The sequence below is a fragment of the Heloderma suspectum genome, chromosome 3, assembly GCF_057233095.1.
Source record: "Heloderma suspectum isolate Gila_16-S chromosome 3, 16-S_ref, whole genome shotgun sequence".
NCBI lineage: Eukaryota > Metazoa > Chordata > Lepidosauria > Squamata > Helodermatidae > Heloderma > Heloderma suspectum.
In genome coordinates this window covers 325,334,479-325,362,362 of record NC_139460.1, presented here as the reverse complement: position 1 = coordinate 325,362,362, position 27,884 = coordinate 325,334,479, and the positions used below count along the sequence as shown (strand labels likewise).

Here is a 27,884-nt window from a genome sequence, read left to right as displayed (position 1 = left end):
GTAAGGATTCCGTTCACAAAGGGAACTTGGTGCTTCGCCCTGCTTACAGTACTCCAAACCCTTGAGCCACGCAAAGTACTCTCTGCTTGCTCAGTTTTCTATTGCCGAGCCCCACTGGAGAAGGCTGCTTTGCCTGCTCCTTAAAACTCCCCATACACCACCGCAGTCTCACCAGCCATCTATGATTGTCCCAGTGCACATCTGAAAGAGAGAGAGAATAACCCCAGCAGCCCCAAGAGGATGCTCAGTGCTGTTTGCACATGTTTCTTGAGGAATGACCATGGCGGAGGACAGTCAGGAGTATCTGGAGCTTCTGCAGGAGTGGGAGGAAGAAAAAATCTTCTGGCTGGCCTGGTTCTCTGATGTCAGCACCACCACCATGGTAACTCTTTATCCTACTGTTTGAATGCCTAGGTTGGTAGAGGTCAAGGGTAAGCATGGTGGGGCACCTCTGAGGGCCCACACCCCAGCGGGGGCCCACTGATAAAAGCCCCCTGGAGCTGCTGCTCCTCTTCACCCTGGCAACCTGCTTGTTCACCCGCCTCTCACTCTGGCCCAGTCAATGGTGGGGGGAAGGAGGAGAAGCAGATGCCACGGCCTGTTTGCTCACTCTCCGCCAGAGAAGCAAGCAAATGGTGGCAATGATGAGAAAGAGCCTGGCGGTGAAAAGGTAGACTCACGGAGGGAGGGGCCCATGGAGGATCTCTCGCCCAAGGGCCTGCAAAAACCTGGGGCCGACACTAGCAAGTTGAATCAGTAGCACCACTGAGCACAGTCCCGTGACAACTTTGGGCAGACGCTTACGAGGTTTCAAGGCTAGATCTAAAGATGCAAAGTGTGAATGTGACCAACAGACTACACGTGAAAACGCCTGTAGCGTGCAGGTACATTCAGAGAGCCAGAACTGGCTGTGGTTCTGAGTCTGAGCGTACAGGGGATGGCAAACCTGGGCTTTGAGCTAGTTTATGGAATCAGAAAATTCAAGTGGTAAAGCTCTTTTGGGACTGTACCATTTCATGGGGAGGAAGTTCCACCTTGGAATGTTTCCTGATGGAAAATGAACCCCACCTCCCTGCATATTGAGAAATAGTGTCCAATGACAAGGAGAACTTTCCTGTCTAACGTGCTTGTTTTGTATATGGGAGGAGGTTTTTTTAGTGGGAGGCACCCTACTGGCCAACTACACATTGAAGCCCAAGGTGTCTTCATGGTAGCCCGATGGCCCTTTTGGAACAGGAAAATCTGCTCCTGGTAGAGTGATCAAGAGCAGAGAAGCAAGAGGAGGAGCGAGTAACCCTTTTGCTCCCTGATCCAAACCACTCCCTCACCCGCAGCTTGAAAAATGCATTTTCAAGGGTTACTACTACCTGTCTGTGAAATCCTGGCTGCTTCTTGTCAGATCTCACCACCGCAAAATCATCTTATGTCCAATGCTGTTGCTGAACATCTGTCAGCAACATTTGCAGAGGAGCAGGGGAGGTGTGCAAACTCGGGTTAGCTGTGACTTATACCGCCCTTTTCCTCCTGCACAATGTCCATATTGCTCCCAGGTGGTCTCCAGGGAGCTGAAGGGGCAAAACCTGCTAACCTGCTATTTCAGTTGCAATAGAAAGGCCTAGCGCCTCTGGAACACTCTTGGAGCCAGAATGTCAGGAACTGAACCTGCATGCTAAGTGTGTGTCCTGTTCTGTATGTAGCCAACAGAGCACCATCCATGAACACATGGGAGGTATCCGTAGGGATGCACCAGAATTTTGTTTTAGTTTGCAAATCACCTGAACTTGCCCTGTTCACAACCCCAAATGCAAAAGGGACTGCATGTTTTTGGAAAATGTCCACACATCTCCGAACTTGCAATTGCATTGAAAAACAAAATCGTATTTTTGAAAAATGTGCACTTTAAAATGCTAATGTTTAAATAAAAGAAATACACATTTTCACATTTTAGTCAATGGGGGGAAGTGGGCACGTTTGAAAAACGCACACAGAAATGCACACTTTTCCCGTTCAAAATACGCACTTTTTCCCCATTTGAACTAACCGAAAACAGTTCTCAAAATGACAACATGAGCCAGCCGAACCAAGCTTCGAAAGACATTTGGAAAATTTTGGCGAGCTCGAACTTCCCTAGTTCTCCCCTCCCTAGGTAGGGGAGGGGAGAACACAAGGGGGAAACCCAAGCACAAACCGATGAACGATGAATGGGGCCAGTGTGCATGAAATGTTGACTAACTGTTACGTGCATGTTGGGGGGTGAGGGGTGGGGGTCACCTGGAAATCCAGGAGGGGGAATGGAATGGAGTGCCAGCTAATCTGAGCAGGAGCCCTCCACACCTGTTTCAGGTCCCATTTTTATATGCGAATAGCAACCTCAGTTCTTCAACCGCTGCTTCTTATGCAGTCAAAATGGCACCATCCAGACATGAGAGGGAAGAAGTATCAGCAGACTTCAGGGCACCCAAAGATTTTCAGAAGTACAAAAAATATTTAGGGGGGGGAAACACCTTGAGCTGTGCGGACTGTAAAACAACCCATTGAGAACTGGACATGCTCATTGGCCACAGAATGCCTAGTGCAGCCTTTCCCTACTTGGTACCCTCCAGAGGGGTTGGTCTACTACAACTCCCCGGCTGGGGGATTATGAGAGTCGTAGACACATCTGGAGGGTGCCAGGTTGGGAAAGGCTGGCCTAGGGAAAGCTGGGGAGAGAGGAAATGCAATGGAGTACACTAGAAAAGGGCATGGCTGGCTGGAACCCCCAAACAGAGCACTCCACGCTGCAACATTTTGTCGCAGGTCCCATGTATGTGCTCTACCACTGAACTATGGCCTCTCTTATACATGCGGAGGCTCCCATAGCGAGTCCATTGAGGCTCCTGTTAGGCTACCGAGCTTATTATGCAACTGGCAGTCCCACCTCTTTGGTCAAGCCACAGTTAGGCTTTCATCTAACTTGTTTTTTAGATCTTCAAAAAATGCCTCCGTGCTGATGACCAGATGGACTTCCTTTTAACTGCTGTCAAGGGCATGAGGAATGACAACATTCACAGTACAACAGCTGCCATCCACATGATGAAAGCCATGTTGCGGGATCCCAAGCCCAATTTTGTGAAGGTAAATGGTCACGGGGAATTCCGGCCCTTTGGGGGCTTGCTGGATTTCCGCAGAGCCCCGAGCCAGGGACTGTTTTCCTGAAATCTGGGAACTTTCGTAGGTTTCCCCCCTTCCCCTAAAATTGGCATTTGCACAAATTGCGACCATAAATATGCTTAACTTGTGCAAATGGCAGGTGCAATTTGCACAAATTAAGCATATTACAGCCACAGTTTGTGCAAATTACAGCTGAAATTTGTGTAAATGCTGATTGGGGGGGACACCCCAAAATCTGTGAGCTGGCCCAGCTCGCTGCAGTGAGCTGGAGTCCAGGTGACCAAGCTGCAGAACGTTCGGCAAACTTGACCTCCCCCCCGACGGATTCCTCTGACATCCCTATAAAAGGCTTGGGGGTGCTCAGCTCCTGTAATTCACCCAAGGCTTTTGCCTGTGGCTGGCTGAAAAGACTCCTGTTACTGAAAGACTAGAAGGAAAAGCTCTTGTGCTTTGCCCCTGTGCAAGGGGCGGGTGGGGTGGGGGGGGTGAACTGACACTTGCATTTTCTTTTGAACTGTGACAGTTGAATTGAGGCTCCACACAGGTTTATTATTTACAGCTTCCTGACAGGGCTGTAAATGCAGGCCTGTAGCAGTTTTTAACCTAGGCCAGAGAAGACAGAGAAGGGAGGTTGGGGTTTTTTTTTATAAAGGGGACTGTGCACAGTTCATTTGCTGTGCCTGAATGCAAACCAGTCCTTCATGCTCTGACATGAGCGGAGGGGTCTTTTTCCCAGCACTCCAGCAGTTTCCCAGTTAAACTCAGGGCCGTGTCAAGGGTAGGTACGGCTGGGCCCCTGCTGAGGGCCCACACCCCAGCAGGGGCCCACTGACAAGAGCCCCAGGAGTTGCTTCTCCTCTTCACCCTGCAGCCTGCACGTTCACCTCCCTCTCACTCCGGCCCAGTCAACGGTGGTGGTGAGAAGGGGGAGCAGGAGATGCTCACTGGCTCTTTGCCTGTCAATCAAGCAAGTGGGAGCAATGATGAGACAGAGGAGGAGGGGCAAGAGCAGCTGGTAACAGTGGTGGTGAGGAGGCAGACTCACCGAGGGAGGGGCCCCACAGAGGGTCTTTTGCCCAAGGACCCTCCAAAACCTGGAAGCCGGCATGCCTTAAGCTGGTGTAAAACCCAGTCACCTTTGTAATATGGACATGCCCTTGCAAGATGACCTTGCCCTCCATCGTCCTTCCAGGTACCAAAGGCCACCAACACCTTGTACTACTATTTGGAGCACATCAGCGATGCTCAGGCCCGTCAGGAAGCCTTGCGGTTCCTCCGCCTGCTGGGAAGCAGCCACCCACAAGAGGTGGTGAAGGCACTCCTTGGCTGCTCACTCCAGTGTGACTGGTAAGAGGGAAGAGGCAGGTGGGCTTCCTGTGCTGGGGGGCCTCTGGTGGGGAGGGTGGGTCCTCCTTCACACCTGCCAGGGTCCGATGCCTCCTCCACCTTTGCCACCATCATGACTTGCCCCAAGATGGGGTATTCAGAGCATCTCACTTTTCTTTCGACTGCTGAGGGACTTCCCTTTTGATCCGAGCAGCACAGTGCAGGAGGTTTTGGTATCTGCACTTGACTTGAATCTATTTTAATTTTTATATGTCCCCCAGAGAAAAATTCTCCTTTTCCAGCCTTGAAGCAAAGCCAGGGCAGGGCTTGGGAGGGGGCCACAGACTAAGTTTGGGGGAGCTTGGTTGCAGCTGGGGGGAGGCGTGTGAGGCAGAGCGAGAGAGAGAGGCTTCCTTAAAGCCACCTAGTGAGTTCATGGCAGTCTAGATTTGAACCCGGGACTTCCTGGGTCACAGCTCAGCCTCTTAGCTACTCTGATGCAGCTGTAAGTGACATGCTGTATGTGACACATGGGAGATGGAGGGGTCCTGGCACTGCCAACCAGAAGGCCTTGTGGAAGTATTCCATCTTTTCTTCCTTAATGCATTATCTGTGGTAAGAAAGCAATGGTGGGAAAAGTGGCAGAGGCGTCATGAGTGGAAGATGATGGCATTTGGACCCCCCACAAAATTCCATGAATGAGGTGGGACCATGGCAGGATAGCAGCCCCTCATCTGGAAGCACCATGTGTTTCCCGCGTCCCCGGTGGCACACCTGAGGTGCATTCTTATGCAGGCGCTGTGAACCAGCCTCCTGGCTAAGCAGAGTTCAAGAAGCGATGTGTCCATCTGGGGAGAGCCGTCCCATCCAGGTGAGGTTCCTGCTTGTCCTAACTTGCAGGACTGCTGCTGCCATGTGGCATGCCTTGATGGGCTTCTCTGAGCATTCGCAAAAGATCCTGAACATTCTGCAGGCCACCCTGGTGGAGAGACTGCTCTGTGTCGATGGTCCGGCCACGAAGGCCACCTTGACTCCTTTGGCTGTAAGTATCATGGGGGGCAGGGGAGGGTCTGCGCTATATGGAGTTCCTAAATAGCAAAGCAGGGCTGTGGTTCCACCTCTTCACGAAATTTAAGCGAAGAAGGGGGTAAGGAGACCCCTATCTTGGAGCTATGTGCTGCAGTGGCACTGCGTGGCTTCCAAATGCACCTTCTTTTCTGCTCTGTTAGAAGCTCACAGGGGAGTGAGGCACCTTGTATAGTTGGTGAGGTGGTGGAGTTGTGGATTCTGGGTTCTTGCTAGAGGATGCTAAACTAGGGGTGTGCAAGAATGTATCTTTGTTTTGTTACTCCATTTACTGTTGTCATTCCTTTGTTAACTTCACATCCATTTCTTTCTTTCTTTCTTTCTTTCTTTCTTTCTTTCTTTCTTTCTTTCTTTGTTTTCATTCTTTAATATTTGCTTACCATCATCTCCTTTGGTAATGTCAGCAGAGTGGATGTTCTTGGCTGTTCCTGTTATTAAGGGGCATTCGTGTGTGCTTGTGTCTGTGTGTGGGTGCATGGTAGCTGTCACAGAAAAATAGTGGCCACCATTCTTTCTCTGCAGTGCCCCAGGACAATACAACACCAAGGGCATTCTGGGAAAATAAATGGTGGCCCCCAGGAGCGGCTGCCCAAATCAACTCTGCTACTACCACCACCAGAGAGAGGTGACAACTGGGCAGGAATAGCGTAATGAAAACTGGACCCATTCCTCCCTCAAGGCATTCATTTTGGAACAAATGAGAAGTCCGTTCAATTTTACACTGATTCCAAAACAAATGGGCCCACAGGGATGTAGCACTGGTACTTTTGATTAGCAGGGACGCTGATGTCATCTGCCACTTCCATCAGCATTCCCTGTTCCCTCTGAGCTTAACTACAATTTCCCCTCTAGCTGGGGGAAATGAATTTTCCAGCAATCATATATTGTTTCCTGTTGTGATGCAAAGTATTTTGTGGCGGCTAGGTCTGGAATGGGCAATTAAGACCCTTTAGCTTGACAAAGGTCCAGCTCCTAGCAGACGAAAACTCCTAGAACGGGTTTGTTGATATGGATCGACACACACACAGCTACCTGAATCTGGGGGCTCTTCTTGGGGGCGTGGCTACAGGGACTCTCATGATGAGCGCCTGCACTCCAACACTGACCACTCGACCACTGTCTGGGAGATGCCTGAGGCAGACTCCTGCTGACCCCCTCCCCCTCAGAGTCACCACTGTAGTCCTCTGAGGAGGCAGGAGTGAGTGCAAAAGAGGACGGGATTTTGCCTGGCGCTGCCTCTGAAGACGAGCGATGTCGACCTTCTTTTCAGGCCACGGCAGCTCTTTATGAGATCTTGAGATGTCCGTCCCCAGCTTGCAGAGAGGTGCTGAAAGCCATGTATCCCACGCTGTCTGTCGCTCTGCTCTGCCAGATCTCCCACACTGTGCACTTCACGCCACAGGATATCGACATCTATTGGAGGACCTGCATGCAGCAGAAGGTTCCCACACCCCCTGTTCCTTTGAGGTGCCCTTCCTTTTGGTTCACACCAGCCATTTTCCTGTCGAAGGACTCCTGTTATCACAGCCATGGCAAATCTCCACTGTGGGCTTAAACTGGTTTAATGGTAATGTTCTTTCCCCTGCCAGGCAACCCCAGGAATTGCAGTGGAGATTATTGAGGAGTGGGTTGCTTCTCCTGTTTCTGTTGGGAGGGCAGGGCTATGTAAATCAGCAGGGGTTTCGTCCGTTCTCATGGGGGGATCTCCACAAATGTTGCTCCTGCCTTTTTGGAAGCAACATACTTCAGACCTTGCAGAGTTCAGCCTTCCTCAACTGGTGCCCTCCAGAAGTGTTGGACTATGACTTCCCCAACACATCTGGAGGGCATCGAACTGGGGAAGGCTGGCATAGTTAAACCGTGGAATTTGCTACCACAGCATGTACTGATGGCCTCCAGTTTGAAAGGCTTTAAAAGGGGATTAGAAAAGGCATGGAGGAGAAGGCTGTCCATGGCTACTAGTCCTGATGGCTCGTTATCGCTTCCAGATCAGATACCAGTTGCTGGGGAACCCCAGCTAGTGGGTGCCATTCCACTCATGTCCTACTTGTGGACTTCCCACTGGGGCATCTGCAGAAACAGAGTGCTGGACTAGACAGGACTTAGGTCCAATCCTGCATGGATCTTCTCACATGAACATTTCCCTTCAGCAATTCTGTGGGTGGGCGCGAGGGATACCTTAAGAGAGAACTATCAGCATCCTCCATGAATTGTAGTTCCCAGGAGTCTTTGGGGGGAATCCATGACAGTTAAGCTTTGAAGTGTCCATATGCCCTTGGCGAATGTCTGTGTGCAGGCCATCATCGGTAGGGCCTCAAAGACAGAGGAGCAGCTGACGCAGAATCATGGCAGGCTATTCTGCTATTTTTAAAATAAATTTCTAGTGCTTAGGATTGCCAAGGAATGCCTGAAAAAGTGCACGAGCGTTTCCCCTGAAATGCTTAGAGGCTTGGGGCCAGAGGAGACACCCAGTAGCCAGGGATGCAGAGCAAGGTAATCCCTTCAGCGCAGGTCGCTGCTGTTCCCCACAGCCTCTTCTCATCTGATGTGGCCCAGGATTCTGCGAGTCCCAGCTAGCCTTTGCCCACATAAGCAATCCGGGCACAAGGGACGTCCAGAAGACGGGGATGCTCTCAAATCAGTGTTCAGAGGTTCACCCCATGGCAGAATTCCAGAGCCGTCGTCCCAGTGCCATCTGCAGGCGCTGCATCCAGGCTCATCTCTAACACAGGCCTGGCTCTGTGTGCAGGTCTGCCCTGAGAACCTTCAAAGCTCTGGTCAAACGCGCAAGTGAAGGCGATGAGGCCCTCATCATGAATCAGAGGAGAGGCTCAGAGTTCCTGCTGCATCATGTGACTCACCAGAAAGGACTCGCCCTTTTTGCTAGGTGAGTGTGTGGCGGTTCACTGTCCCACCCAAGGATATCCTCTTCCACTGCAAAAAAACAGACCACTGGGGTAAGTCCCTTTCCTCAATGTCTTCCGTGCCGTGATGTGAGCAATTTTCACTGCTGGAGAGATTGGTGGAGATTGTGAATCTCATTTTGTCGGACAGGGTCTACCCTTAGGGCAGCGTTCCCCAACCGCGTGCCCTCCAGATGTGTTGGACTGCAACTCCCATCTTTCCCAGCCAGTATTGGCCATGATGGCCAAGAATGATGGGAGTTGGCTGCCATGAGGTATGTATCTACTATAGCTTTCTGGCGTTTTTCTCTGCCATTCTCAGTTCAGTATTACTCATGTTTAGTCCCGGTGGTTTGGGGCCATTGACTTTTTACTTGGCTTTTGATTGCTATGTCATCTTCTAAAACTGGAAAGGAGTATGCTCTTCCACACGGGAAGGCACTCGACAGCCTAATCAGCAAAGCCCTTCCTCTCAGAGTGAGGCAGAGGAGGAGCAAGCCATCCAAGGAGATCTTCTTCCTACAAAGAAACGGACATGGTCTTCTACCCTCAATAATAAATGATGTTTATACACAGCAGCCTTTCCCAACCGTGTTTCCCCAAGTGTTCTCGGACTACAGCCCCCATCATACCTGACCATTGATCAGAGTGGCTGGGGCTGATAGGAGCTGTAGACCCAGAGTTTGAAAAGGCTGACCCATTTTACAGGTTTATAAGCAGCTACTCAGCTGGTCACCTGCAGCAACGCACAAATCCCTCTTGGCGACCACAGAAGAAAACTTTTGAAAGGCAACTTTTTTTTTTCAGCTAGTAAAATGATTGGGGCCTTGTCACTTTTGTAAAAATTGCTGGGGATTAGCAATTTGGCTTAAAGCTGTTGAGAGAATCCACAGCAGAGGTGAGAATCCAATTGGGGACTCGATGGGTAACTCAGGATGCATTCCTATGTACATTTACCTGGGAGCAAGCCCCACATGAATAGCATTGTGTTGTCGGTCTATTAGCCACTACACCACACTAGGTCTGTGGGCTGCTTCCCTTTCAAAAGGTATTTCAGGGATTAAAGCATCTTCTGGATCTCTCTCCAGTCTTGGTACGGTCATCCTTACAAGGCACCAAAGGATGAACTGTTACATACATGTTCAGAGGTTCTCTCCTAATCTGCTTTCCTTTGACCACCAGTTGAGTGAGCACATCCAGATTTCTCCTAGAAAAAAAATGCCATTTTAGGTTCTGAGATATTTAGACATTCAGTGTTGAGTGGTGTTGCCAGGGGAGGGGTGGGGGGCAGGAATAGAGAATCTGAGAAAAGGCATGGCTGGCTAGCTGAAATGCAGGCCAAGAGCACTCCATACTGCGATATCTTGTTGTGGTCTCACTTGCAATATTTTTATTTTTCAATGACAGAGCTCTGGTCAGAAACCAGAGGTGTGAAAAGATGTTGCCCTATTTGATGGACATTTTGGACACCAAGGAGGATCTGATACATATCACTGTGATGACTTTCTTGGTTGAGGTGAGCCTTCTTTAGTGTTTGCTGGAGGAGGAGGAGGAGGAGGAGGAGGAGGAGGAGGAGGAGGAGGAGGAGGAGGAGGAGAATTGTGTTAAATGGAAGAGGCCATGTTTTGGTTGGATGAACTGTCATGGAGAACTGCTGGGATCTGTAGTTCTCTGCCCCATGGGGTGAGCTCCTGAACTGCAGGTGGAAGTTCTCCTTGAACTACCTTTAGGCCCTGGATTAACTCTACCCACCCAAGTTGACCATTGGATCCTCCCAGACAGGAAGGAGTATAAAAGGGCTTCCTGTTCCAGTTGAGCCTTGCTTGAGGACCAAGGTTTTCTGGAGCATGGTGTGTTCCTGTATCCTCTGGTTTCCTATATCTCCTCTGTGTCTCCCTTCTCTGGAGGATGGATGGGGCCAGGGTTGTTTTCCTTTTGCCACAACGCTTTTCCTGGGTGACAGGGGCTCTACTTCCCAGTGGCCCTTCTTCCCTTGGGCAGTATTTCATAATACAACTCCCTGCAGTAGCTCCTCCTTTGGCCAATGTATGGGGCTAGTTTGGACTTCTCCATGCTTGCCCCTGTTCAATCCTGTTAGCCATGATCGCTCTTCTCTCTAGTTTTTGACATCTTGTCTATCTATTTTTATTTTATTTTCCTGCACCTTTTGCACCTTTTAGGGCAAGCTTTCACAAGACAGCTTCCAATAAAAATGTTAAAAACAAAACAAATGAACAAGCATATCATAAAAACAACAGAGGAAAAACATAAATAGGAGCCCAGCACAATAAGATTTTTGTTTAAAAGCTTGGTGGAATTAAAAAAAGAAGTCTTTAGGAACCACATAAAGGCTCCAAAGGAGGGAGGTGAGCAGAGTATTCTTAGGGGAGGGAATTCTACAAGTGTGGGGCCACCACTGAAAAGGCCTGGATCCTGATAACTGCCAACTTGATCCATCTTAGTGTCAGTCTCAAGGGGAGCCAATTTTACACCATCACTTGGCCTGTATTAGTGTCCAGCTAGCTTGCTTGGAGGACAATAAAAGGCCATATGCACTTCATGCACAGATCTCCTAAAATATGTATTTTCCACATATTTTACCCCAATATATGTATTTTGGGGCATACATTTTGCTAATGTATGCATTTTTGCAGTTATTTTTCCTATTATGATGGATTTCTGGGCATAACATTCAGTGTTGTGCATATTTTTATAGGCATTATTTTTAGTGGAGAACTGTATTGCGAAATTTGGGGGGGAAAGTGTGAATTTTGGTGTGCAAGTGTGGTAAACTTGCATAAAAATTCAGACAGAACAAATTTATCACCCATTCCCTAGTTGGGAGTGACATGAAGGGGCAGGCTTAACATCATTCAGGCCCCCTCCTCTTCCAAGAAATGCTACCCAGGGAAGCAAAGAGGCTTCTGGGACTTGCCAGTTCTGCCTTTTGCTCTCTCATTCCAGCTGCTTCACCAGAAAACCTTTGATGATGATGCAGAAGATCTCATCATCCAGCAGCTGTGCAGGCAGCTGAAAGCAAGCAGAGCTGAACTCAGGTCCCTTTCGCTCAGTGGCATGCTCCACCTGTCCGCTTATCCAGAGAAGGTGAGTGAGACAGATCCACCAGTAAATCTAACTTCTGCTCACCGCTCCTGTGCTGCACTTGGGTTTGTAGGTGCATGGATAATGAAGATGACGATTTGCCATTGGTCCATCTATTTTAGTACGTCTTATTCTGATGGGCAGTGGCTCTCCAGTGTCTTCTCAGCCCTGGTTTTAACTAAAGATGCCAGGGATTGGACCTGGGACGTCCTGCATGCAAAGCATGTGATCTACCCCTGGATGATAATGATGTTTTGTCTGCTAATGAAATAAAAATCTAGTGGAAAGCATCCTAGGCTGCTTCCAGATGAACAGCTCCTAGTGCACCAGCCCAAAGGCATTGTGCCACCATTCCATTTTGTCTTCCTTAACAGGTTGGTGTTGTTTTTGTTGTTCGTTTTGTGGAAAGAAAAAGATGGAAGAAGTGATGGGCAAGCATGGGAAGGTTATAAGTGGAAGACAACATTGCCTGCCTCCACCCCATAAAATTCCATGAACAAGGCAGGGCGATTGCAGAATAAAAACCTCATCTGGAAGCACCCATAAGCTTCAGGTTTCAAAACAACTGAGTGAAATGCGATGGTAGATCAAATGCATGTCTTGAGTTCTTAAAACTGTCAAAATTGGCTGTAGTAGGAGTGGGAATATTTTTCAGTCCATGTGCCAAGTTCCAATCTGAAATGTCTTGGGAGCTACAATCCACACCAAAATGTGATGCTTCCCAATTTTAAGCCTATGCAGAAGCAAGCAGGACAAACCCCTGAATGTCTTCTCAGAAGTAAGCAGAAATGAATAATTCAGCAGCAGTTTCAAATAGCAACTGAGATACCAAGCCTCTGAAAGTCTACTCAGAAGTAAGCATGAGTATCAGCTGCATGTCTACTCAAAAGTAAGCAGGACAAGCCTCGGAAGTAAGCAGGACTGAATCACTCAGCAACTTCCTCCCCAGGCCACGTCCCCTTTCCCTAGCAGGAAAATCCCATCTCTGATTTGCAGCTGAGGAGAGATGAGGGTTTTCCCGAGCTGAACACTGACAAAGGGGACTTTTCCAGTGATCAGCAGGGAAAAGCTTTGATCTCTGATCAGCTACTGATTGAAGGTAAGAGCTTTTCCTTGATGGGGAGACAGCCGGGGCCTGGGGAGGAAGTTGGTGGGCTGGACGGGGAATCCCTGCAGGCCAGGGATTCCCCATGCCTGAGCTATAGTGCACTTTATGCAGTTATGTGATAAACTGAGAACGTTTGGAAGAATGCAGACAAACTGGAGAGGGTTCAGAGGAGGGCAACAGAGATGATCAGGGGACTGGAAACAAAGCCCTGTGAAGAGAGACTGAAAGAACTGGGCATGTTTAGCCTGGAGATGAGAAGACTGAGGAGAGCTATGATAGCGCTCTTCAAGTCCTTGAAAGGTTGTCACAGAGAGGAAGGCCAGGATCTCTCCTCGATCATCCTGGAGCGCAGGACACGGAATACTGGGCTCAAGTTGCAGGAAGCCAGATTCCGGCTGAACATCAGGAGAAACTTCCTGACTGTTAGAGCAATACGGCAATGGAGCTAATTCCCTAGGGAGGTGGTGGGCTCTCCCACGCTGGAGGTGTTCAAGACGAGGCTGGACAGCCACCTGTCAGGGATGCTCTGACTTGGATTCCTGCACTGAGCAGGGGGTTGGACTCGATGGCCTTGTTGGCCCCTTCCAACCCTACTGTTCTATGCTTCTATGAACATGGAACATGTGCAGTAGATGGCACACCTTACCATTCTTCTGGACAACTAAGTCACTGGGGTTTAAGGGCAAGTTTAAGGGCAAGTGAGAGCCAGTGTAGTGTAGTGGTGAGAGTGACGGACTGGGAGCCGGGAGATCCGGGTTCTAGTCCCCACTTGGCCATGGAAGCTCACTGGGTGACTTTGGGCCAGTCACAGACTCTCAGCCCAACCTACCTCACAGGGTTGTTGTTGTGAGGATACAACGGTGAGGAGGAGGATAATGTAAGCCGCCTTGAGTTCCTTGCGAGAGGGAGAAAGGAGGGGTATAAATGCAATAAATAAATAAATAAATAAAAAGTTCATGAGATGTTTTGTTGCAATTTCTTGTTGGCTGTTTTGCACCATCAAGGTGCTTGGTGCTTTACAAAGTATCAAACAAGACAAGAGGCCCCTCCTTTGCAGAGCTGCACAATCTATAGCAGAAGTACCTAGTTGACTTTACTGCCAGCCCTGTCCCCTTGAGCTCTGGCAAGGACGGAAGCAGCTAGTGGCAAGGTTGTGGCTTCACAGACGCCTCCTCCCTCTATGCCAGTGGAGGATGGTGGCACCGATGTCAGTGGGGCGGTGCATCAGCTCCGGGTCAGAACTCTAAAAGAGTCAGAACTCTAAAGGAGCTGTCCAAGGTGCTCTACACCATCTTTTATTCCTGCTGATCAGCAGGAAGAAGCGAGCCCCATGATTTACCTGCCTCTTCTGTTCTGCCCTGGAGATTTCTGACGGGGCCTTTCGTGTCCTGCAGATGGCGAAACTGAAGCCTGCACTGTTGAATATCTTGTCCAGGCTGAGGGAGTCAAACAGAGAGATCAACATCAAGGCACTCAAAGTCCTGCCATGCCTTCTGAAGAGCCTTGTGGACGAGGAAGTGAACTCCCTCACTGTGGAGGTGGCTGCCAGGGTGATCCCCCTTTTTGATGATGTGAGTCAGGCCAGTCATGGGTGGGGGGACATCGGCACATGCAGCAAAAGGGGGCGATTGGGGTGGTTAAAAGTTCAAGTGCCACAGATGGTACTTCATTGTTGATTTTCCTGGTACAACCTCTTCCTCTCCTTCCTTCCCGTTGTCCTCTTTGTTCCACGCTGCTGACACTTGAATTGGAGGATTGTGTAAGGCACAGGAATTACCAGTCCATTTTTAAGGTAGTGCATGACTGTTTTTCCCCTGGGTTTTTCTAGCTTAATACCGAGCATCCCACAGTCAGGAACTCCCACTCAATAACCCTCTTTGGTCCTCGGTGCACACACACACACCCATTCCCCATCAAGGACAGAAGAACATAAGAAGAACTTGTCGAAAAAAACAACACAGTCCAACATTCCCCAATCTGGTGGTGCCCTTCAGATCTGCTGGAACACAGCCTCCATTATTCCCAGCCAGCATGTCCATGATGGATCTTGTAGTCTAGCATGTCTGGAGGGCTCCCAGTTAGGGAGGGCTGGAATACATTCTCCATTCTTCCATTAAAAAAAAAAAATCTGATCTAGTTTCTCTTTCATTAAATAGGAGCTGGAAGCCCCATCACATCTCTTCACTCCTGAGCAGTGGACCAACCTCCCCTGCCCCACCCTGCCCCGGTTCAAAGCATCCCATATTTTGCTATGAAAAACTGTAATCTTCTGATGCATTTAAGTATGGATTACTTCTAGGATGCTCAGTAGTCTTCGTTATTTAGGCTTCAACTGCTTTATTTCCTTTATGCTGCCTGTCTGATTTCCTTCTTCCCCCTATGTTTACTCTCCCTCCCCTAACTTAATAAAGTTTTTTTAAAAAAACTTGGACCAACTGGGATTTCCTGAGTACTTTGACAGCCCAAGAATCATGTTTTCTGCTGTAGCCTGGCTGTATGTTCACATGACTGGAAAGACCGGTGTGCAAAACGGGAGATGGGCCATGAACATGCTCCGTGGAGGGGAGACGGAGGAACGTGGTAGTCTCATCAGCTGTCTGGAGTGCCCCTCTGCCTTAGGGCATAGGCCAGCCTTCCCCAACCTGGTGCCCTCCATACTACAGATCCCATCACCCCCAGCCAGCATAGCCATTGGGGAAGACTGATATAGGCTAAAAAGGAGATGGTGACAGATTTACAAAGGAAAGCTGAAGCTTCCAAAGAGCTGGAGTGGCCTGTGAGTCAGCAGTGGACCTGACCCTGTGACAGAGCTCTGCTGGATCAGACCGATGCGTCATCTAGCCCAGAATCCTGTCTCCAACTGAGGTTAGCCAGATTCTTCCAGGAAACCCAACAAGCATTGCTTGCCCACCAGCAATCTTTATTCATTGGCATACTGTCAGTGAAAGATGTTCCATTCAGCTCCTGTGGTTAATAGCCAGGGATAGGCCTGTGATCCATGGATTTGTCTAATCCTCTTTTAAAGCCAATTAAGCTGCTATCACCACATTTTGTGGCCACAAATTCTGCATGTTAATGAAGGATTGTGTGTAAGCAGGACTGAATCACTCAGCAGCAGTTTCAAATAGCATCCCAAGTATCAAGCCTCTGCATGTCTACGTAGAAGTAAGCACGAGCAGCATTTCTACTCGCAAGTAAGCAGGAAAGGCTCAAAAGCAGAAGTAAGCAGGAATGAATCAATCAGCAGCTTCCTCTCTGGGCTCTACCTGCTTTCCCCTGCAGGGAAAAGGCTACCTCTGATCAGCAGCTGCTCAGAGATAAGAGCTTTTCACCGCTGGAAGAAGGGTGGGGGAAGAAGCTGGCTGGGGAATCCCCATGGGCTGTATCTGGATCCTGGACTGAAGGTTCCCCATCCCTGCCATATCTGAAGAAATGTGTGAATTTAGCTAAATACTTATCAAAAATGAACCGAGACAAAATTCTCACCTACCTGCATGGCAAATTCAGTAGGCCCAGCATGGAGAGGCCATATTGTGCCTGCCCTATAGCACTTAAAGACGAGGAGTCTGTCAGAAAAAAGAGGTGGCAATCCTAATTCAGCACCGCAGACACGCTTAAATACACAGGGATTCAAAGCCAGATTTTAAGGAGCAATAAATCTGTGAATGTTGGTTTCTACCACATTTAAGATGTTTAAATCTCAAATTCTTTCCATCTCCTTTATAAAGAAGTTTGTGAATTTTGGTACATTCTTATCAAAAAACTAAACTGAACCCATCTCTATCCTGCCCCCAATTGCAAAGTTGCTGAAACTGAGAGCTGCAGGAGCCAGGAAACAGAGGGTTCAAGAATAACTTTGGGAAATGGTAGATGGAACCCCAGAGTAGCTTCTTGCATTGTATACTTGAGTTGTCCTTTGGGTCGGTTTAGTGTTTAAACTGGTGCAGACAGGAAACTGACAACCCTTCCAACCCTACTATTCTATGAACCCCTTGGCCAGATAGCCCCAAAAGTGCTTTATTTGGCTCCAACAGTCCTACCAAATTGAAATCAGGACTGGAAGATATCCTTTTTACAATACTTATAATTTTGAACAGTACCATGACTCCCTGAATTATCTCCACTCTAAACACATCGAGCGTCCATTCTCCTTACTAACTCTCTTTTCCAGCTATTCTTCTTCTCTGCCAATGATTGGGTGCTTTATGTAGAGAGATTCCATACTGTAATGTTACATTTCTCTTTGGACCTTGTATCTAGCACTGCGTGTGTATATTTGTATGTAGCCCCAAGCACATGTCACTACATAACTATGAAGTGGCTAGTTAGCACTGACTTGGTTCTAGCGTGCAAATGCTCACAAAGAGATTGGGTCATGTGGCCAAATATTCCTCCAGCATCCCCATCACTGCAGAGGAGGAGCCCGTGCGGTAGGCCATCCTTGGTTGCATTCATTCCTGCAAGTTATTTTCAGACATGGGATTTACAGGCTCAGTCCTGAATCTGGTGAAAATGGGAATGGCCAGCGCCAACTCAAACTATTTTGCTGCCCAGGATGAACATTAGTCCTCCCCTCCTCCTCTTGTCATCTGCAAGATGGAAACAATTGCGATTATTCCTCATGGATTTATAGCCACTTTAGTTTCATTCCTTTGGATGGAGCAAGGAAAATGGGACTGCAACTGGGAAAAGGGAGTAGCAGTCAATTGCCCAGCATGCTTCAGATCCTGTCATCCCAAGGGTCTGGGGAGAATTGCATTCCCATTTGAGGAATTTTAGGATTTTTCTGGATCTCAGGGAATCCTGCATCCATGTGAACTTGGGCCCAGCCCTTCACTTGCAGACTTTGACTGGACTTCTCTCTTCTCGGCACAGGCATCCAACAAAGTGAGACTAGCAGCCATCTGCACCTTCAACAAGCTGTATGAGATCATCAAAAAGGGTGGCAAAGAGCAGATGAAAGAGCTCGCCCTTCAAAGCCTGGTGCCCCTGATGGTGCACCTCCAGGATGACAGCATCCCAGTGACCCAGGTAGGCTGCAAGGTACACAGTACCAGTATAACCTCTACTAGCGTGGGTCCTATGGGGCTTAATTAGAATACAACTTGCAAAGATATAACTGAGCAAACATGTCTTTAGTAAAAATCAAAATTATACAAAACATGCAACAGTTTCCCAGTACAACCGCAACAACTAATCTTTCTCTGAGTCCAAAAAAAAATATGGAGTTCTTGCTTGCAACTTTGCAGTAGGCCAGTCCCAAAGTGTCTTCAGTTTCACAAGGTACTGGATACTTCAGTGGGCCTTTTGTAGATTCCTTAACTTTAGACTCCAGGATAATCCAGAATTAGCAGCTTAAATAGTGTAGTTCAAGGTATTCGCCCTGCAATAACAGTATAAATATAACAAATATCAAGAATGCAAAAATTATTCCTCATCCCCTTGCAGTTCTGCTGTACACAAATATCAGTTCAGTTTATCATACTCGATTTCGTCTGATCTCGGAAGCTAACTAGGGTCGGCCCTGGTTAGTACTTGGATGGGAGACCGCCTGGGAATCAGGCTTCCTGCACTGAGCAGGGGGTTGGACTCGATGGTCTTATAGGCCCCTTCCAACCCTATGAGTCTATGTCTACCTTATACAAGGTGAAAAGAGCACAAAATCATGCATCACTTCTTTAGCATTCAGCTTCCTAGCAGAACAAACTGACTCTTTTTGTTTACTTTTCTCTTAGTCCTCCCTCTGAGCGAGGACTCCACCCCTAAGGGACTAAACCACCCAATCTATTGGGTTTACACCAGCTGCAGGTTTTTGCAGGCCTGTGGGCAAGCAATCCGCAAAGGGACCCCTCCCTCAGTAAATCTACCTTCTCACTACCATCGTCACCAGCTGCTCTTGCTTAGGGATGTCAGAGAATTTCGCCACGAATCTCGGGGAGGCCGAATGCCAGCGCATTCGGCCCCCCGAAATCGGTGGCGAAACGGTCTGCCCCCCCGCCCCCCCCCGGGACGGGACTTACCTTGGGCGAATCTCCCTGGCGGCGGCGGCTCCGGCGGTGGTTCGGCGGCGGCAGCTGCAGTGGCCGGTCTTCTGACCGGCTGCCGCCGCCGCCATTTCCAAGTTAAAAAAAAAAAAACATGATAGGCTACATAAAGATTTACGTAGCCTATCATGGCTAGATTTTTAAAAAATACCATGATAGGCTACGTAAATGTTTACATAGCCTATCATGGCTGAGTTAAAACAAACCGCGCGTATGCTACGCTATTTGCGTTCCCCTTATTTTCGCCATAGTCTACGTAAATGTTTACGTAGACTAAACGTGCCAAAATAAGCAACGCAAATGGCGGTGCCCATGGGCGCCGCCATTTGCGTACACGCATTTGTTTGTTTTTTAACTCAGCCGTGATAGGCTACTTAAACATTTATGTAGCCTATCACGGCTGACTGCAGGGACGCAAACAGCGGCGGCTACGGCCGCCGCCATTTGCAGACCCGGTCGGCCAGGATTCGCGGCGGGAGGGATGGGGCGCCTCCCCCCCAGCCAGAATTTCGGGGCGGGGGAGGGACGGGGTGCCTCCCCCCCAGCCAGAATTTCGGGGGGGAGGGACAGAACGCCTCCCCACCCCGGGCAGAATTTCGGGGGGAGGGACGGAGCGCCTCCCCCCCACCGCGAATCAAATTTCGTAAAGGTAAGTGACTTTCGTACATCCCTACTCTTGCTTCTCATCCTCTTTCTCATCATTGCCACCACTTGCTTGTTTGACAGGTGAGCAGCCAGTGAGCAAGTAGGCCATGGCATCTCCTGCTCCTCTATAACACAACCAACGTTGCCTGGGCCAGAGTGAGAGGCAGGTGAATAAGTAGGTTGCAAAGGGGGTTCTTGTCGGTGGGCCGCTGCTGAGGTGTGGGCCCTTGGCAGATGCCCAACCATGCCTGCCCTTGACATCGGCCTTGAGGGTACATACAAGCAGCTCAGCCCTCTGGCTTGTATTTAAGAAAGGGAAGGATTCACTCTGGTGTATGTTCCCATGGGCTTACCGTCACCATGTGCTTTGGAAGCTGCTCCTCAAAAGCATCCAAAGTTACACGCTCACACAGGCTTCACATTAGTGCTGTGCACCACCTCGGTACGAAGCCCGAATAACGAGGCAAAGCAGGCTGTTTTAGAGGTTCCTCGGCGTGATACAAAGTGGATCAGCCCAGCACCAAGGCACCATGAAGCGAAGTGCCCCCTCCACAAGGCACCTCCGTTTGCCTCTGAGATTTGTAGCTCTTTATGCCTTCTGAGCAGCGGAGACAGGCTGTCTCTAAAATGTATCAACTTCTCAAAGATCATGCAGACCGGCATAAGGAGGAGGAGGAGGAGGGAGGGGGAAGGCAAGTGGACGCGGGAGGTGGGGGGAGGAGGGAAGGCAAGCGCAGGAGGAGGAGGGAGTATGCTTTGGCGCACAGGAACTCTCGGCCAGAACTGACACCAGCAGTCTCCAATCAGAGAGAGTGGTGGAGGAGGGGGTATATATACTTTGGCTGTGGTTGTTTATTGTGCGAGGTGGTTGGTTGGGAGAGGACTGGGTTTGTCTGCTTCAGTCTGGGGTGTGTGCGTGTGCACTCATTGCAGCTTATTCTTCTTTCTCCTCCATTGAGCTCTGTCTTTCCTTCATTGTTACAAACAGTTAGTAGCAATGATTATCGGTTAGCTCGGTTGTTCTTCGCTCCCCCCGCTCCACTGTTCCATGGCTTGCGTTGGTTGGGTCGGACTCGGGAGAGGGCTGCCTGTGTTTGTGTTCTGACTCTGGCAGTTTCTGCAGAGTTCTATTCCAACTCGTTTGTTTTGTAACTGTCTCGATCTAATTCTGTCTTTCCTTGATTGTTAAAAACTATTTTGTTTGTTTTTAACGGTCTAGATAGGACTGTGTTTTTAAAAATCTAAGGAAGAAAGAGTAGAGGAGGAAGGAATCATAGAATAGTAGAGTTGGGAGGGGCCTACAAGACCGTCGAGTCCAACCGCCTGCTCAATGCAGGAATCCAAGTCAGAGCATCCCCGACAGGTGGCTGTCCAGCTTCCTCTTGAATGCCTCCAGGGTGGGAGTGCCCACCACCTCCCTAGGGAATTGGTTCCACTGTCGTATTGCTCTAACAGTCAGGAAGTTTTTCCTGATGTTCAGCCGGAATCTGGCTTCCTGTAACTTGAGCCCATTATTCCCTGTCTTGCACTCTGGGAAGATGGAGAAGAGATGCTGGCCTTCCTCTCTGGGACAACCTTTCAAGTACTTGAAGAGCGCTATCCTATCTCCCCTCAGTCTTCTCTTCTCAAGGCTAAACATGCCCATTTCTTTCACTCTGTCCTCACAGGGCTTTGTTTCCAGTCCCCTGATCATCTCTGTTGCCCTCCTCTGAACCCTCTCCAGCTTGTCTGCATCCTTCTTAAATTGTGGTGCCCAGAACTATACTCAGGACTCAAGAAGAGACCTAACCAGTGCTGAGTAGAGGGGAACTAGTACTTCACGTGATTTGGAAACTATACTTCTATTAATTTTATTGCTGCTTTTATTGTTTTTATGTTTTTATTGCTTTTAATATTTAACTGGTTTTATGTATTTTATTGCTGTAAGCTGCAGGGGGGGGGGGGGGCTTCTGCCCTGAAAGGCAGCCAAGAAATGTTTTGAATAAATAATAAAAAATTTGGAGCTTGGGGAGACTGTCATGGGTACTCTCACAAAATGGCTGCCAAGCTGGGCACGGCCAATCACAAAAGACCCCTTTCTCTGAAGGCAAACTGGGGAGGCTAAAAGAATAAGTAACTTGCCCCAGAACTCAAGTAAAAGGCAGTGAGGGAGTCTGAGCAGGTTGGGGAAGGCTGATGCAATGCAGGGGTGATCCATTTTTGGCCCCATAGCTGAATTAGTTCTGGGTAAGCACAATTGGGGGGTGGGTGCGTGTCAGCCGTGGGTGGAGTGCAGTGGATGCTGGTGGCTCCAATGTCAGTGGGGCAATGAATCCGCTCCAGGTTTCAGTCAGAACCAGTCCATACTCTAAAGGAGCCATCCCAGGTGTGCAGCTCCTTTAGAAGTCCGACTGGTTCTGACTGAAACCTGGGACAGATTCACTGCCCCACTGACATCGGAGCCACCAGCCTCCACTGTGGGGTGACTCCACTGCGATTGCCTACAGCCCCATACACACACACGCTGCAACTGGGCTTTTACATGTCTCCACTGGCACTCACGCTGTCTTTCAAAGCCTCATTGCAGTGTGGGAGGGAGGAGGGGAAACCCCTTCTCTCCAATCGCTGATCGGAGATAAAGGCAGCAAGGAAACTGGCAGGCCGGATGGGGACCTCCTGCAGGCCTCTGCATCGTAGAGGGTGGAAATTCACCGTGAGCAAGTGGCTGGATGTGGATGAGGCAGCTTCGAGAGTAGACCAGCCCTGAGGTAGATCACATAGGAAGGGTTTCACAGGTCCAGGATTGGCATCTAGATCTTGCTGAGTCCACAGTTACTGGACCGGCCTTGCTCTGTCCTGACAGGAGGCCGGTCCAGTAACCGGTGGGAACCCAACTGCTTCCTTTCAGTCTGTCGTCTCATCTGGAATTTGAGTTTTTAGTAACAGCAACTGCACAAAGCGTGATTTCCCTCTCCTCTCTTCTGCAGGCATGCTGGGCTGCTCTGAAAAGAACCGACCGGTTTCTGAAATCCTGCATCCAATTCTCAATCCAGGAAAGCGAAATCCGGAGCTTCTGCACAAGCCTTGTGAGCGGTCCTTGTTTGCATCCTTTGCTGGGGAGGGGGCTGTGGGGCCCTTTTCTCTGCAGAGACTGCTGAAAGGGGGAGACTCCAGGCATCTCTACACCAGCCTAAAATCCTTCATTTAAAATGCGGCTTTCTGCTTCCATTTTAAATGCAGGATCAAAACGACTCCCATTTTCATGTGCTTCCTTCCCCACCATCCCTTCCCCCCTCCTTCTCTCCCGTAGCTGAGTCTTCCGTTATCTTCCACTGATCTCACTCCTCTTCTTGCTGCTTTTCCTCTTTTCACGGAGGGAACTCAAGCAGAACACTTAGCTGTGATCTATTTAAAAACAGAACAAAGGGCATTAAGTGCAGGAGATGCCTTGAATGATCATGGTGTCATGTAAAGAGCCCGTAAACTTCTGTGAAGGAGCCATCTGAATCGCAAGATAAAAGCTCCATGTGAAGAAAGCCTCCGTGCTCAGTGCTCGCTGGTGAGGGATAAATTGCATTGTGCCTTAAAGAAAGGAAAGGACTCACACCCCCCTCTCTCTCCCCTTTTGGTCCTCCTGCCACTAGGTGAAGCGCTACAGAGGACAAGGGGAAGGAATCCTTGTGGAGCAGGCATTTGCTTACCTGGAAAACCCCCAGAAAGCACTGAGAGATGAAGCAGTCAGTCTGCTAGGCAAGCATCATCTTCATCATCTGCCCCCCTCAATGTACCTGGTACTTTACACAGTATTTTAGCAACAACAACAAAAAAAAAGATAGTTCTCTGCCTCCACAAGGTCTACATTTCAACAGGGGAAACAAGGGAGAGAAGGGAGAGGTAAAAGGGAACAAGGGTCGGATTTGAGCAAATTCAGCGACACATACTTAGACTTTGGTTGAGCCGGGGATGAGGACTAAAGGGTTAAACAATAAGATCACCTTAATCATTTAGAACTTTTCTTTTGCTCTCTTGGTGGCAGGCCTCAAGGGCTACTTGATCAGACCCTTAATTTTGACTCGCTAATAAAGCGAGCCAGATGCCCACTTTCCAGAGGTTTGCAAAATGAACCAAGCTCTGAATGCTTCTGTTGAGGCTAATCATTCTGGCTGCTCCTAATACCACTGGAGTGTGTGGGTTGGTGGTCACTGTGGTATGGCTTGGTGCTGAGAAATTCTTGGGCTGAGCAACCAGGATCATTACTTCTAAGTAAGTTTCTGCTAGGGATGTACAAACCCCCCACTATCCAGTCCGGGGGGGGGGGGGGGAAGAGAATGTGTCCACTGTGGGGCAGTGCGGGCCACTTGGGGCCCCGTGGAATCCTCCGGAGCCCATCGCCTCTGCCAGAGTTGGCGGAGTGGCTCTCTGGCTTTCTAAAAAATGCGATACGCTAATGGCAGCTGCCGTTAGCCTATCGCGGGAAAATTGCAGCCATAAATGGCGTATTTTATGCCATTTGTGGCTGTAAAGCACTTACTTTTACCTAAATTGCAGCTGTTTATGGCTGCATTTAGGTAAAGGTAGGTGCTTTACAGCCGCAAATGGTGTAAAATATGCCATTTACGGCTGTAATTTTCCTGCGATAAGCTAACAGCAGCCGCCGTTAGTGTATCACGTCTTTTAGGAAGCCGGAGAGCCGCCCCGCAGGAACTCCTCTGGAGCCGGAGGTCAGTGCAGCCGATCCACCGTGGACTCTGGAGGTTGGATTCTTTGGGCTCCAGCCTCATTTGAGACCGCAGCAGATTTCTCCAGCATCCCTAGTTTCTGCCTTGGCCACCACCCACCAACATTACACCAGGCTCTGGTTGGAGGGCCTCAGAGTTCTTGTAAAAAACAAAGTAGATCCTGCAAGGCTGAAGTCTGTCTATCTGTGGCCATAGGGCTCCTCTCAGCAAGAACTGTCTGCTCCAAGTTCTGTTGCCCTGACTGAGGGAGGGCAACAGATCTTGGAACAATATATAGCAGCCAGTGACACCCAATTGTCTTGCTGGGATCACCTGGTTCCAAGGAACAGGGGGATTCTGAGCCATAGCATTAGTGCCCCAGCTTGAACTGCCTTCAGTTCCCTCTTAGAAACGTAGGAAGCTGCCTTAGATAAAGTCAAGGCCACTGGGCCACCTATCTCACTACCGCCCATAACAGCTTTCTCCAACCTGGCACCCTGCAGAAGTGTGGGACAACATCTCCCATAGCTGGCTGGAGGATTGTTGTCTGTCGTCCAACACATTTGGAGGGTGCTAGGGTGGGGAAGACTGATCTGCAGCGACTGGCAGCAGCTCTCCAGGGGCTCAGAGAGATTCTGGGGATTGAACCCAGTACCTTTTGCGTGCCAAGCGTGTGCTCTGCCATTAAACCACGGCCCTTCCCTCAGGGGCGCCAGTGTAGGGAACAGTGAATTGGTGTCTGAGAGACTTGCAGCAGGCTCCTGATCCAAGTCCTACAGCACCTGGTCCAAGTCCTACAGCACCCAGCAAGCATTTTTCTGGACTTGCCCCGAGTGTGTTAGAACATTAATTTCTTAAGCCTTGTTGGCATTTGAGGGAGCCCTTTCTGGCCATGAATGTTATGGCTGTTTCCATCCCCAGAAACCATTGCTCAGGAGACAAAGCACAAAGAAACACTCAATGCCATTGCTACTGGTGAGTAGAAGTTGGATTTTACCTCCCCCTTGACACCCCTTCCCCACCTGGGCCTGGTGCTGTTATCTCCTTCTGGCTGTGGGGGGTGGACAGGCCGGCTATGCATATTTCCACACTTCATGTAGGGTGTCTTCAACAGCATGGCTGTTCTCTGCATTCCCTTTCTCTTCCCTACTCAGTCCTCAATCTTGTGAGCCTGAATGCCAAGCCGTCCAACATCTACCTGGTGGCATCTGAGATCATGGAGACAGTGGGGCATGAGCCATCTTCGGAAAACCTCCTGGACAGATACTTCAGCAGAATCAGAATGATCTGCAATAGATGAGAACTGCTTCTTTGAAGAGGGGGGAAGGTAAATATTAGGGAAGGAGAAGCCTAGTGGGATTATTTTCTATCCCCCCACCCACCCTCTTACCCAGCAAATTTAGACAAAAAAAAACCTAGGCCCAGTGCGGGATTAACAGTTGGCCGCCATCTTGGATTGTCAAGCATGATGACGACTTTCCTCACTTGTGACTAGCACACATAAGCATTTTGGAAGTTTTCTTTGCAGGCATTGCTCATCTCGATACTTGAGTGAAACCAGTTGGATCAAGGGCTGATGGGTTGGAGGGCACTAGAGCCCAATCTACATGGCCGATTTAGTGTGGAGCGATAGCACATCAGGGTCATTCGCAACAGATGACACTGTCACCAAGCTGCAGCAACCCTGCAGCTTCCCTCTGGAAAAGGCGCATTTTCGGAAAGTCCTTTTAGTGCGTCTTTTTCCTTAAAAATTGCTCCAGTGCGATTCTGCTGCAGTGTGCCCCATCCTCCCGCATTCAATCCTGGGTGTGCCTATTTCTGTGACCTGGTCAGGGGGTGGGGCCACCTATTCCCCCCCCCCCATTTTCTCTTTTACCCCTTTTGCAGTAGCCTTTGGTCCTAGCCTAGGTTGGGGAAGGCTGATTAAGGGCCTACTGAAGGTTGTTGTTCTTTGCCAGGACTGACTCCCTCCCTGTTTCCATCTCCCTAGCCTGGACGTGGACCATGCCTACTGTTCCTCATCACCTGGTTGGATGTTTGGCCTGAATCACGGTTCTCAGGATGCCTGCATATCGATTAAGGATCTGCTGCTCCTCCAACCCTTAGCGGACATTTTAATCCCCTCGATCGTCCTCAGGCTCCTCTCCTTGATGCCTCATAAAATTCTCCAACCTTGCTCTACTGCAGCCTTTTACCCAACCTGGCGCCCGCCAGATGTGTTGGACTACAACTCCCAGCATCCCCAGCTGGAATGCTTGGAGTTGTAGTCCAACTTATCTGGAGGGCACCAGGTTGGGTAAAGGCTGCTCTACTTATACAACAAGGTGTCACTTCTGAGTTCAGCTAGCCCAGGCAGAGGGGCAGGGTGGGGCGTTGTCCTTTCTGAGGACTTTCCCCAATTTTCTTTTATTGCCTGTGTAGGACGTTGTCCTCAGGAGGCCTCTCTCAACCAATGAGGAGTAATAATGAAGGAAGAAGTTTTGTCTTGGAATCCCTCTGTTATTTTATTTATTGCAGTATTGGTACCCGCCTTTCTGTGTCAAGGGCATATTTCAGGCAGCATAGAAGATATGATGGAATAAAACTGAAATGCAGCCTAAATACAGTCTCTGCTTCTGTATCCTTCATGATACAGCCCACTGTCCGAAGGTCTCCTGCTCGCTGCTCCTCAAAAAAACTCTTCTCTTTCTCCCTTGTGGTCCCATATGCTTGGAACCACCTCCCAGAACACCTGTGTGACACCATCTGTCTTCCTTCAAATCTCACCTTTTCCATCAAAACTCATCTTTTTGTGAAGAGTTTGGCACAATTATAGATGTGAAGTCCTGTGGGGAAAACAGAATAAAATTGGGGAAGGGGGGACCAAGGGGAGGGGAATGGAAAAAGAAATCTCCCAGGTTTTCCCCCCAGGGGGCGTTGAAAAATTTGGGGGGAAACATTTCCCATTTATTCATTCATTTATTCCCAGGCTTTCACATATAGAGGTACAACCCCTCATTCCCATGCTCCGCTGTGTATTTAAATGCATTACTACATGCTGTCTTATGTTTGGTGATCTTGTGGGTTAGTAACTCAAAAATCACATGGTCTTAAAATATGTCTCCTTGTATTATATCTGGAGTAAAAATAAAGAGGCAATTAGTTTATTATAGAGAAAGAACTCAGGCAGCGGTTGAAGGCACGGTGCTCCCAAGTGCCGACTGAGTCATGACCTTGTGGGCCTCGCTTGTAATCAGTGATTGGAGATAACAGCAGGGATCCCTCTCCCGGCTCTAGAGGAAGATGGTGTCTGGGAATCGCCGATCATGGCAGGGCCTGGGAGGGAGTCTCCCCGGGCTAGATTTAGCTTGCAAGCTCCCCAACCCCAATGTAAGCATTCATTTTGAATCAGGAAGCTGTACTTGTGTGATGTCATCGTCTTATTATAAATTACATGTGTAATAAAACTTGTGCCTTTCCTTGCATCCAGTGCATTACTCCAACACATCTTTTGGGAGAGTTCCTTGCTGCTATCATTAGCAGGTTTATACGGGACACAGATCCATCTATTAGCATTACAGAAAACTACCTCCCATTCCTGGTATGACTCAACATAAGTAGCCCATTCTTCTTCCTTCAGCAAACACCAGAGGATGAAAGTTTTCAGTCTAATGCATCCAGTGGTATGCTGTTCCCCAGGCACCCAGGACAGCACCATTCCTCCTGCTGGGTATAGCCTGCACAGTGAGGACTCTGGGAGCAATGGAAGCTGATTGCATGCAAGTGAGGGTTAAGGGGGCCAGGGGGCCTGCTGTTTGTTGTGCAGCAGCAGACCCAGCACAGG

General features: G+C 49.1%; 1 protein-coding gene across 1 annotated transcript in view; it reads left to right on the top strand.

Annotated features, from left to right (window-relative positions):
• The window catches only part of LOC146351763 (maestro heat-like repeat-containing protein family member 7), a 37,350-nt gene extending 9,826 nt beyond the window's left edge, over window positions 1-27,524 (top strand). Inside the window, exons 9-23 of the mRNA XM_084845718.1 lie at window positions 273-382; window positions 2,965-3,114; window positions 4,343-4,497; window positions 5,377-5,518; window positions 6,833-7,029; window positions 8,312-8,449; window positions 9,873-9,981; window positions 11,430-11,570; window positions 14,070-14,246; window positions 17,551-17,706; window positions 22,331-22,429; window positions 22,988-23,093; window positions 24,983-25,036; window positions 25,216-25,388; window positions 26,052-27,524. Coding sequence (XP_084701844.1) covers window positions 273-382; window positions 2,965-3,114; window positions 4,343-4,497; window positions 5,377-5,518; window positions 6,833-7,029; window positions 8,312-8,449; window positions 9,873-9,981; window positions 11,430-11,570; window positions 14,070-14,246; window positions 17,551-17,706; window positions 22,331-22,429; window positions 22,988-23,093; window positions 24,983-25,036; window positions 25,216-25,361 — 1,880 coding nt within the window. The 3' untranslated portion in view covers window positions 25,362-25,388; window positions 26,052-27,524. The remainder of the gene's footprint in view (window positions 1-272; window positions 383-2,964; window positions 3,115-4,342; window positions 4,498-5,376; window positions 5,519-6,832; window positions 7,030-8,311; window positions 8,450-9,872; window positions 9,982-11,429; window positions 11,571-14,069; window positions 14,247-17,550; window positions 17,707-22,330; window positions 22,430-22,987; window positions 23,094-24,982; window positions 25,037-25,215; window positions 25,389-26,051) is intronic.
• The last annotated feature ends 360 nt before the right edge of the window (window positions 27,525-27,884 follow it).